The sequence below is a fragment of the Amyelois transitella genome, chromosome 25 (assembly GCF_032362555.1).
Source record: "Amyelois transitella isolate CPQ chromosome 25, ilAmyTran1.1, whole genome shotgun sequence".
NCBI lineage: Eukaryota > Metazoa > Arthropoda > Insecta > Lepidoptera > Pyralidae > Amyelois > Amyelois transitella.
The window spans coordinates 4,556,963-4,569,120 of NC_083528.1; the positions used below are offsets into that span (position 1 = coordinate 4,556,963).

At 37.7% G+C, this 12,158-nt stretch overlaps 1 protein-coding gene across 2 annotated transcripts in view; it reads left to right on the plus strand.

Annotated features, from left to right (window-relative positions):
* LOC106137145 (dihydropyrimidinase) overlaps positions 1-11,767 on the plus strand; it is a 48,123-nt gene extending 36,356 nt beyond the window's left edge. For both annotated transcript variants that reach the window (XM_060951518.1, XM_060951517.1), the window contains exons 6-14: positions 1,954-2,100; positions 2,916-3,042; positions 4,262-4,370; positions 5,036-5,184; positions 5,957-6,144; positions 6,801-6,885; positions 7,665-7,811; positions 9,465-9,599; positions 10,072-11,767. In XM_060951518.1, coding sequence (XP_060807501.1) covers positions 1,954-2,100; positions 2,916-3,042; positions 4,262-4,370; positions 5,036-5,184; positions 5,957-6,144; positions 6,801-6,885; positions 7,665-7,811; positions 9,465-9,599; positions 10,072-10,151 — 1,167 coding nt within the window. In that variant the 3' untranslated portion in view covers positions 10,152-11,767. The remainder of the gene's footprint in view (positions 1-1,953; positions 2,101-2,915; positions 3,043-4,261; positions 4,371-5,035; positions 5,185-5,956; positions 6,145-6,800; positions 6,886-7,664; positions 7,812-9,464; positions 9,600-10,071) is intronic.
* The last annotated feature ends 391 nt before the right edge of the window (positions 11,768-12,158 follow it).

Consider the following 12,158-nt stretch of genomic DNA (forward strand, 5'->3'; position numbering starts at 1 on the left):
GCAGAAACATCAATACGCATTGTAATCATTAGGCATAATTTTTAAAGCATAAATACAAAAAGCACAAATACAAAAACCATATCCATTGAAACTTCTAATATCAAGTAACATAAATAGTTAAAAGCATAATAATAAATAAGCATCATTCCAAAATCCATAAAAGTATTATCCTTGTTATAAATAATGCGCAATGCATAAAATGACACATTGAAAAGTTGCTATTAAACAGGTGCTAGGCGTTATTATATGTGGGTAAAATGCAATTATTTTTTATTAATAATGAATGAAACAGTGTTGTCAATTGTAGTATAGACAAGTGTACCAACAAGGACAAAAATACATATAGCATATTATTTACATTACTTGTAGAATACTGCGAGAAAAACAATTTACTACTATCACCAAAATACATTATGATGGACTTCGAAAAAACTGCACATACGTGTGCCAGACAAGTTTTCGAAAATACTACGATAAAAGAATGTAACTTTCATCTTGGTCAAATAATTTATCGCAAAATACAAAAGAATGGTCTTCAAAAACTATATGGAAACAATGAATCATTTGCATTGGAAATTAAATGTTTGTATGCTTTGGCATTTTTGGAAGAGTCAGATATACCAATATACTTTGACGAATGGAAAATAACAAAAACATCACCAACAGGTAAATGATTGTATGCCTACATAGTTTAGTTTTGTCCGAGTTGGGAACGCCTTATTAAAGTCGGTTCTGGCACTCGCCGGCCGCTACCGCGGCACGCTCGCTTCGCTCGCTCGGCTCGTGCGGGGGGTTCATGTCCACCTAGCCACGCTCGTCGCTTCGCTCCTCGCTAACCTAAACGTTAAAAAGTTGTGCTGTAGGTAGGTATTTGACGTACGTATATGGTGTAATTTGATACGTATTTTTTCTTCCAGAACCAATAGCGACGTGGTTTGAACAATATTATGTGTGGGGTACTTCAACTTCTCCGCCACAATTTCCACCGGCAATATGGAGTACACACCAACTAACCCAAGAAGATATACCCAGGACACAAAATCACGCCGAAGCATGGCATAACCGATTCGCACATTTCGTGGGGAAACACCATCCCCAGTTTTATTATTTAGCAAGAAAGATTACCCAAGAGATAACACACCAAATCACAGAAATTGAAAAGAGGCAACTCGGAATAGCACCACCTAAAAAAAAGAAGAAATACAGCGATAAACTGAAGCGTATTGACATAATTATTAGTCAGAAAAATGATTATACAAGTAAAATTGATTTCCTAAAAGCCATAGCCAGTAATCTAAACCTCAAATGAATGGATATATTAATAAATATATATTGCATGATATATATTTAAATTTAATAATATGTAAAATATTAAATGATTGAAATAATAATATATCATGATAACTTTGAAACTGTGTTTTATTCAAATGACAATTATGACAATTAAATTATGACAAATAATGAATAGTCCTAAGAATAATATGAATAATGTGCATTAGTCTAAAACAAATTATTCCAACACAGAATATTCCAATAGAGTATTGTGCCTAAAAAGTAGTAGGCGAAAATATTACTATGCGATAGAAGTACTATGCCAAAACATATTATGCGAAAACAATTATGCGAATCCATAATAGTCTAAAAAAAAATAGGCGAATGAAGAGGATCCCAACTTAAACGTACAAAAGAGAGTCATTGTTAGAATAGAATAGATTTATTTTCAAAATTGGATACAAGGTATCACTTATTGACGTCACATAACTTAAATCTAATTATAACTACTACCGCTTCCAAAGCGCATGTGTAGAAGAAGCGGCGGAACAAACTACACTGCAGCATTTTCATTGGACGTCAATTTACAAATATAGATCTCTTAAAGATCTGTTACATAGACTTATTATGTTCTCATAGTTCAGCCTATAGCCTAGTATAATACCCCGCTTCTACTTCCAGGTCCACGCTGAAAACGGAGACATCATCGCCCGTAACACTGAGAAGCTGCTCGCTAAAGGGGTCACGGGCCCCGAGGGTCACGAGATGTCGCGTAATGAAGAAGTGGAGGCGGAGGCTGTGAACAGAGCCTGTGTCATAGCCAACCAGGTACCTATAGTCAGATATAATTAATAAAATAATAAATATATACGGGACACACAGATTGAGTTAGCCTCAAAGTAAATTCGAGACTTGTGTTACGAGATACTAACACAACGATACTATATTTTATAATAAATACTTATATAGATACACATCCAAGACCCAGGCCAATCAGAGAAAGTTCGATTCTCATCATGGCCTGGTTGGGATTCGTACCCGGGATCTCCGTTTTCACAGACAAGTGTACTACCGCTGCGGCACAGAGGCCGTCAAACATACCTATAACCCTTCTAAAACTTCACTGGCATTGTATGATGCTATTAGTACATGTTGGACCCTAATATTTGAGTCATTTTCGAATTTATCGTTCATTTAAGATTTAAACTATAGCAATGTTAAATTGTTCAGTAGAACAAGTGAAACTAAGGAGTTCCACTAGTTATATTATTTTAAATCATAGAACTACTGACAAAATAATGTACCATTAGTTTTAACCTGGAACTGTTCATAGAACAGATATTACAACAAAATAAATTTACGTGTATTAATATAAAAAGTCTGACAGTATTTAATACCCACCATCACACATTGGGTCCACCTGTCATAGATCATGGCTATTCATCCATATTTACCACGCTCTTATTAGACAGGCATATCAGGTACACATTCAGACTTATCGCTAAAGCAATCTCTTCCAGTCCATCATAAGGTGGAAGCAGACTAATGCTGCTGCCGAAAAATATAGTAGCTACCGTCATTAACAATGTAATACAAAAATGGTTCACTCATTCTTAAGAGGTCTACAATTGCGTTAATTTCAGGCCAATTCCCCGCTGTACATCGTCCACATGATGTCAAAGAGCGCTGTGCAGGCTTTGCAAATAGCCCGCGCCAGACAAAGGCAGCCTTTGTACGGGGAAACCTTGGCGGCTACCGTCGGGACTGATGGTGAGAATTTTTACAATCATTGCAACAATATCTCTTTCTTCTTCCTTCTTTTCTATGCAGAGAGTTATAAATGTGGATGAAGCGAAGGAAGTATGCAGAGATCGTGGCAAGTGGAAAGAGGTAGTCTCTGTCTACGCCTCCGGGAAAGAGGCGTGATTTTATGTATGTATGTGTGTTATCTCCTTTCTCCTGGCGTTAGTCCCGGTTATATCCTCACCTTTCTGGAGAAGGGCCAGGAAAGGCGACCATGATACTGGATCGGGTGAGTCAGGTTTTGATAAGATGCGACTCCCATCTGATCTCCGTAACCTTTTCAGTGGAACCGTATTGATAGACGAGGTGGAATTTGAACCTGTGCCTTTATGTGCATCAACAACATCAACCTTACCGATTCGACCATTCTTGAGACTTGAAATTGAGATTCCCAAAAATCTGCTGATATGGGGTGATTTTGGGCAGATTTGGACCTTAACAGTTTTAGGTACTAATATTTTAGATTTAAAAATTTAATTATACCTCTCTGACAATTAACTCGGCCACGTCTACCGTAAGAGTTCTAAGTCGGAAGTCTCAGAAGTGGTCTTCTACCCCAGTCCTGGAGTGGACTTAAAGCAGAAACAAACTTTTCAGCCACGGAAAATCACGGTCACACATTCTTAGTAGTCTAAATCACATTCAGAGTAGTAAATGCAGGTATCTTTATGCGATGCAGCTAGCATTTAACAGCAAAGTAACGCATCACATCCGTACAATAGCCATAATGAATATTTATTTTGTTTTGGTGTTAATTTAGTTTCAGAATAACTAAAACATTGGTCAAATAATGGCATCGGTAAACAATAAACTACCTGAGATATACGAAGCAACATAACACATTATTTGGACTAGTCCAAAACGCCCTATACAAAACGTTACTCAAGTGTGACGTCACATGTTAGTATCTTGTTCGCGTCATGAACTTTATTTGTATGGCAGCTACCTTAATTATTGCATTTATAGATATGATGTCTTAATAAGTTTTATTCCATATTTTTGTTTAGCCACTCCTGGCATAGTTATTTGTAAATAATTTTGAATTTTTTTTAATGGACTTTCCCAACGTACTTTCAAATAATATAAAAAACACATAGTGCGTCAAAATTAAAACTAAACGTATTTAGTTAATAATGTTACTAACGTTTTAAGACCTTGTCGTCACCCCCATTGTGTCGCGTTGCAGGCAGCCACTACCGCAACGCGTGTTTCCGTCACGCGGCCGCGCACGTGCTGTCGCCGCCGCTGCGCCCCGACCCGGCCACGCCGCAGGCCGTGCTCGACGCGCTGGCTGAGTCAGTTGTACATATATATGGTCACGTCTACATCCCTTGCGGGGTAGACAGAGCCCGTAGGGGTAGCAGTCTTGAAAACACTGAATGGCCACGTTCAGCTATTTGGCTTAACGAAAGAATTGAGATTCAACTAGTGACAGGTTGCTAGCCCATCGCCTAAAAAAGAATCCCAAGTTTGTAAGTCGCCTTTTATGACATCCATGGGAAAGAGATGGAGTGGTCCTATTCTTTTTTGTATTGGTACCAGGAACCACACGGCACAGGAGTTAAATATAACATACATATACATATAATCACGTCCACATCCCCAGCGGGGTAGACAGAGCAAACAGTGTTGAAAATACTGACAGGCCACGTTTAGCTATTCGGCTTACTGATATAATTGAGATGCATATAAAGTGACAGGTTGCTAGCCCGTCGCCTAAAAGAAGAATCCCAGGTATTAGTCGCCTTTTAAGACATTCATGGGAAAGAGATGGAGTAGTCCTATTCTTTTTTCTATTGTTACCGGGATCCACACGGCAGAGTAAGTTTTAAACTTTTAAATATACACACCTTCGTTACGCATTTTAGATTATAGTTCTGTATTTTCAAAGTTTTAAAGCTACCATGTATGAGTAACTCTATAATGTTCGTAATATTAATCCCCATATTCCAATTAACAGTGACCACCTCCAGCTGATAGGCAGCGACAACTGCACCTTCACTGAGAAGGACAAGGAGCTGGGCAAGGACAACTTCGCCAAGATCCCTAACGGGGTGAACGGAGTCGAAGACCGCATGGCCATACTCTGGCAGAAGGGGGTTAACACCGGTAAACAAATATTAATACAAAAAAGGAACCTAATCTGACGTAAGATTTTTGGAGTCCAAACACTATAGCAACTTGCGAATTAAGTGAAGAAAAATACGATTAACAAAATAAATATATATTGGATGCTATTTTTACAGTACTCAAACTTAAAAAATAATCGATGGAAAAAATATGAAAAGAAACAAAAAACTATCAAACTAAAACACAACGAAATTCAGAGAAGACTCAGCGATTTCATATTGCCGGGTATTCTTCTTTTCTTCTCTTCTTCCATTAAGAGACATGACCGTATTCTAGGGGCCGGACTCAGCAGAAACTTAAATACGATATAATGTACAAATAATAAAAATCTTTAAATATTATATAATTATAATGCAAGTAATAAATTTAACCTAATACCCGCTACAACACCATTGGCGAATTGGGTTTCCGCAAATACAAAATCGAGGAAAGAAGCGATAATATTCAGATGACTTCATGACTTAATTGTTTTTATGTAAATTACATGCAGCGCCATCTATACAACTCAACCACAATAGTGCCTACTACTTAATTAAACCAACGTCCAATAGATGGCGCTACAAAGGTTTTCCTGTAAAAAATGACAATACCCTAAAGGAAGGTGGTTATGTATGGATTTACTCCACTTATTTGTAGTCAAAGTACATAATTTATTTAGTATACAAAGGCAAGCTATTATATAAAAGAGCCAATAATACTCCGAATTACGTTATTAAGGTAATTTTCATTATCCATCTATAAATTATTACAGGTATCATGGACCCCTGTCGGTTCGTGGCTGTGACGAGCTCCACTGCAGCCAAGATCTTCAACATCTGGCCTCAGAAAGGCCGCGTGGCTGTCAACAGCGACGCTGACATTGTCGTGTGGGACCCAAGACTTGAGCGGACCATTTCCGCCTCAACTCACAAGCATGCTGTGGACTTTAATATCTTCGAGGTTTGTTAAGACTGCATACCACCCGATCTCCACTCTATGACCGCAATACTTCGCAATCAATCTCTTTGAAGTGAGATATGAGTAGTTTCCACACTAGGATATACCCTACTGCAGCATTTGGCCTCAGAAACGCCTATTGTACGTGCTAACCTGGTACCATAACCATCCATATACGTTTCAATGGGTGATTGTGGGCTAATATTCGCCTGTCATAATTTCCTGGAACTACAACGCCATCTATCTTCCGTTTTTCCATTTATACACACGTTAAATTTGAAGTCTTACACGTGCCTGTACATAGATGGCGCCACCTAACACTATATCTATTGCAGATGTAGAGGTGTCTTTAACTCCCGTCTGAAGAGCGATTCTACTCAATTTGTGTGGTTCCCGGCACCAATATAAAAAATAATAGGACCACTCCATCTCTTTCCCATGGATGTCGTAAAAGGCGACTAAGAAGGATAGGCTTACAAACTTGGGATTCTTTTTTAGGCGATGGGCTAGCAACCTATATCACTATTTGAATCTCAATTCTATCATTAAGCTAAACAGCTGAACGTGGCCATTCAGTCTTTTCAAGCCTGTTGGCTCTGTCTACCCCGCTAGGGATATAGTCGTGACCATGTGTATGTATGTATGTTGTTCAATTCCAGGGCCAACACGTAGTGGGCAGTCCTCAATACGTGGTCGTGAACGGACGAGTGTGCTTGGACGATGGAGATTTGAGGGTCGTTGAAGGTATTATTAATATTATTTTATCTTTAATTCTATTTTTCTCATAGGATATCAAACCGTGTGGTTCTCGGTACTATAGAATAGGAACTCTGCATCTCTTTCCCGTGGATGTCGTAGTAGGGAAATAAGTACATTCATCATGTGCAAACTCTTATTTCGGTAAAAATAGACTGCTTGTCTTCCTGCGACATCGATCAAGAAAAATACTTATAAATATTAAAAATTGAGATTTTAATCTTAAATTTAGATTGAGATTACAATTGAGATCGTGGCAAGTGGAAAGATGTAGTCTCTGCCTACCCCTCCGGGAAAGAGGCGTGATTTTATGTATGTACATATGTATTTAGATTCAGATAGTCACATGACGAGATCCAGAAGTTATTTGCCCTTCACCTTAAAAAAGAATCTTAAGATGCCTTATTTTACAATCTACATAGAGACATACATATTCACGTTTATATCCCTTACAGGGTAGACAGAGCCAACAGTCTTGAAAGGACTGATAGGCCACGTTCAACTATTTGGCTTAATGATAGAATTGAGATTCAAATAGTGACAGGTTGCCAGCCCATCGCAAAAGAGGAATCCCAAGTTTATATTCTATCCCTTAGTCCTCTTTTGCGACATCCATGGGATGGTCCAATTGTTTTATTTTATTGGTGCTGGGAACCACACGGCCAATCTTCATTCATATATATCCCTTACGAAGTAGATTATTATTATCAAAGTTCAAAACCTTCTATTTATTAGTATATAGGCATTAAACAATCGTCATTTGGCAGGTTTCGGCAAATTCATCAAGACTCCAGTGAACTCTCCGTACGTGTACGGGGAGGAAGCCGCGGACTCCGTGGAGCCCCGCGCGCAGTCCCCGATGATTCACACGCCGAAGAGAGTCACCAATGGAAATACTCCCTCCCCTGGTTTTGGTAAATACATACATACATACATACATACATACATACATAAAATTACGCCTCTTTCCCGGAGGGGTAGGCAGAGATTACCTCTTTCCACTTGCCACGATCTCTGCATACTTCCTTCGCTTCATCCACATTCATAACTCCCTTCATGCAAGCTCGGCGGTTTCGGGTACTTTTGACCTGACCCTTTACCAGGACGACGTTTTGGTAAATATTTCTCTTAAATATAACGTCAAGTCTATTATACATTATCTACAAATAAACATATTTTCTCTAAGTATCTATGGTCACAGTTGCGCCGAATTTCACCGATAATATATTTTATTAAAAAAAAAAATATTAGACCGTTTTTGTTTCAGTCAAATTGTTCTTTTGGACAGTTATAATTCGCGATTGATATCGTCGCTAATAAAAGGTATATATAGTACACATACTGGACATATTACACAGATTTAGTTCAAATTAAAATTATTGACGTGACAACGTCTTATAATTCGATTGAGCCGGCTGCTCGCACGAAAAAACATGACTCATGCGGCATTACCTTGCTCTGAGGCGTTCCATGTAAGGCTTGAAGTGCAAGCGAGAGTGCGGAACGAGCGACAAAGAGGCACAATCGGCCTTCGCGTTAGGCAGCGTATACCTCCTTCTCTATATACATACAAATCTATTAAACAAATGAAATTAAAATTTTCTTTTGAAAAAATGCTACCATTCCATCAGTATTTTCTTAAGACGTTGTCACGTTCAACTATCGTCAGTAAACCGATTTTACAGACAATCGATTTTTTCTTCAAACGATATTTCATAAGTGCCGTGTGGTTCCCGGCACCAGTACAAAAAAGAATAGGACCCCTCCATCTCATTCCCATGGATGTCGTAAAAGGCGACTAAGGGATAGGCTTACAAACTTGGGATTCTTATTTAGGCGATGGGCTAGCAACCTGTCACTATTTGAATCTCAATTCTTACATTAAGCCAAATAGCTGAACGTGGCCATTCAGTCTTTTCAAGACTGTTGGCTCTGTCTAACCCCGCAAGGGATATAGACGTGACCATATGTATGTATGTATGATATTTCATAATAAATTTTATAGACACGGGCCGACTCATAAGAGTGCGCTGCTCTCGCGTTTTGCTTTCTCGAAAACCTAACCTTGTCACACGTTTTAATCCCTTAAATAGCTAAACGTGGCCATTCAGTCTTTTCAAGACTGTTGGCTCTGTCTACAGCGCAAGGTATAGACGTGACCATATGTATGTAATCCCTTACAGCCGCAAACTGTGCCCACAATCTCTAAAAGTCTGGAGGGCCACGTTCAACACGCAGTTGCTCGGAAGTGAGATTCAAATAATGGCAGCTTTCTAACCCATCGCCAAAAGAGGATGTAATGAGATTTGACGGCCTCTGTGGCGCAGCGGTAGTACGCTTGTCTGTGACACCGGAGGTCCCGGGTTCGAATCCCGGCCAGGACATGATGAGAAAAGAACTTTTTCTGATTAGCCTGGGTCTTGGATGTTTATCTATATAAGTATTTATTATAAAATATAGTATCGTTGAGTTAGTATCTCGTAACACAAGTCTCGAACTTACTTCGAGGCTAACTCAATATGTGTAATTTGTCCCGTATATATTTATTTATTATTTAACAATTGCAGGCGAGGAGCTGAAGCTGGTGAACAAGCAGCTGGAGGCCATGTCGGGGCTGCCGTCGGGCTGCAGCACCCCCACGGGCCGCAAGATGCGCGACACCGCGCAGCGCGACCTGCAGAGCTCCAGCTTCTCCATCAGCAGTCAGTCACACATACTATCTTTAACCCTGAAACCCTCGTAGTGGTATTTACTTAAGTGCTAGGTATTCCACGCGGTAAATCAAATAAATTAATATCTATACATATATTATAAAGCTGAAGAGGTTTCTTGTTTGAACGCGCTTATCTCATCTCAGTCTTGATATTATGAATTTTTTATAATGATTACCAGTTTTGACCGATTAAGGGTGCGCACTCTGACCATGATCATGGATTGTCAGGAGAAGAAGTCCTGTCTGACCTCTGTAAGCTTTGCAGAGGAACCAAACCAGTACTTCCCCCGTAACGCTCATAACTATCGCTGTTTCACTTTTTATTATGAAGTAAAACGGGACAGTGATAGTTTTTCGCGCGATAAAAACTACGACTGAATGATGTATGTAATTGTACGCGCTTACAATAATATATTTACAAACTAACAAATTTGCTAAATTATTTCTTCTCGTTTTTGCAGAAGAAGTCGAGGGCTTGGACACGAAGACTTCGGTCCGCGTAAGGAACCCCCCAGGCGGGAAATCCTCAGGATTGTGGTAAACCTGGAAGGTCGCGCAACAGCTGGAGGCTTGAAGAGTTTGCAGGGACGTCAAATGTTACATGGTAACAAGAATACTAGACCAACAAGGCTTCAATGCATATTCCATTTAAAATGACGCTTTAAAGATTTTAGTTACATTTGCATAGGAACCTATATTAACCTATATTTTCTTTACTACTAATTACCATTGTTATTTTTGTGAGTTACCATCATGGTTTGACTTTCCGTTATCCAAATCATAAATCAATAAGTTAAAGTTATAACACAAAACAATTCATAAAAAATACTTCAACAAAATCAGGTATTTCATTTTTACCGATATTGAGGAAAGAATAAAGGTTCTATTTCTATGTAATATATTGAAATGAACATAAAATTTTGTCCATTTGATTGTACCTCATGTTCCATGATGGATCATGAGCCAATGTCTGTAAATGGGATGGACCAATCGACGTCAGCGCACAACGAATTTAAAAATGGAAAACGCGCTTTTATTGATGGCTAATTTCTATCAAGCCTTGTTGTGATTGGTTCTTTTGCATTTAAATGTGTTGATTGGTCCATGACTTTTGGTGGTTTTATTTATTTATGGTTTTTGTACTCATAGGCAGCTATGGAGTATATTGACGGTGATGAGATTTTTTTATCATATTATGATTTATCAAGCGTCGCTCTTGACAATATATACCTAAAAATTTGACGTAAATTTAATTACCGTTTGGTACACCGTAAAAATATATATTTTTAGTCTATGTACGGTTGACTTCAAAAGTCAATACAATTTGCGAACATTTATTTCCAAAAACGTGAAGAGTAAAACATTGGATTTCTCTCAAAGTTTTTCTTGAATATTAAATGTCTGAAATTTTATCCGTTTTATTCCATGAAAACAGCGTTTATTATAACAAATAGATTATGTATTGATTTGTTTATAAATTAATGCATATTTTGACGTCCCTAACTTAAGGAACCGCTTAGTACAGCTGGGAACCAATTTAGTCTATTCGTTCGTAATCCAAAGCTTAAGTCGTAGAAATATGCTCACAAATTTAAAAAATAAATTACATACACTAAAATAATCACATCTTTATCCCTTAAAATGTAGGCAGAGCCAACAACCTTCAAAGACTAGAAGGCCACGTTCAATTGTATTCAAAGAATAACAGGGTGTTACGTCTACCGCCATAAAGAAGAATTAGGTACAAGTATAGAAGCCTTTACCTTAATATACTTTAACAATCTGCAAATCTAGGCTAAACCCACAGGTAATATGACGAACGAAGACCTTTTTAAAGAGTCTAATAAAACCCTTAACCTCTTTGTTTATAAAAAATAAACTAAGAAGTTTGTAGAAAAAATTGTAGTAAAAAAACGTTCTTGTGTCATAGTCAGCACAGATATCAGTAACAGCACCACGCAGTTAAAAAAATAGTCGAATAATAATTATTAAAACTTAATTTTGTGGGCATTTTTCTATATTAGAATGTAATTTAGCGTCTGAAATAACTGTTTACTGATTGTAATACATATTTATTTAGTTATCAATAGACTGATGTAGTCTTTCAGACGGCTTCTTTAACGAATAAGTAAGTATATGGAAAAAGACATTCATGATTCTATCTCTCATTATAAAGAGAAGATAAATTAGAAAAAGATTTTATTTTCCATTCAAACTTATAAATATCGAGTTAAGATTCGTTAAAGAAGGCTTCCAAAAGATTCGAAATAGTATCAATGGTAGATCATTTAGCTAAATACCTTATCGTTTTATTAATTTAAATAACAGAATTTTAATATAAACAATTTTAATATAGTTTAATCTGAAATAAACTTTAGGTACATTTATGTACTACCATGCATGCATTGCAGATTGGTTTGTGAGTGTTTGATCCAATTATTTTTCCATTATTTGATGTGGGAGAACATATCGAGTTGATTTTAATGTTGGATCTTAACATTTACTAAGAACATGTTTGGTAAATTGTTGAACTTCGTTGGTCCGGTGT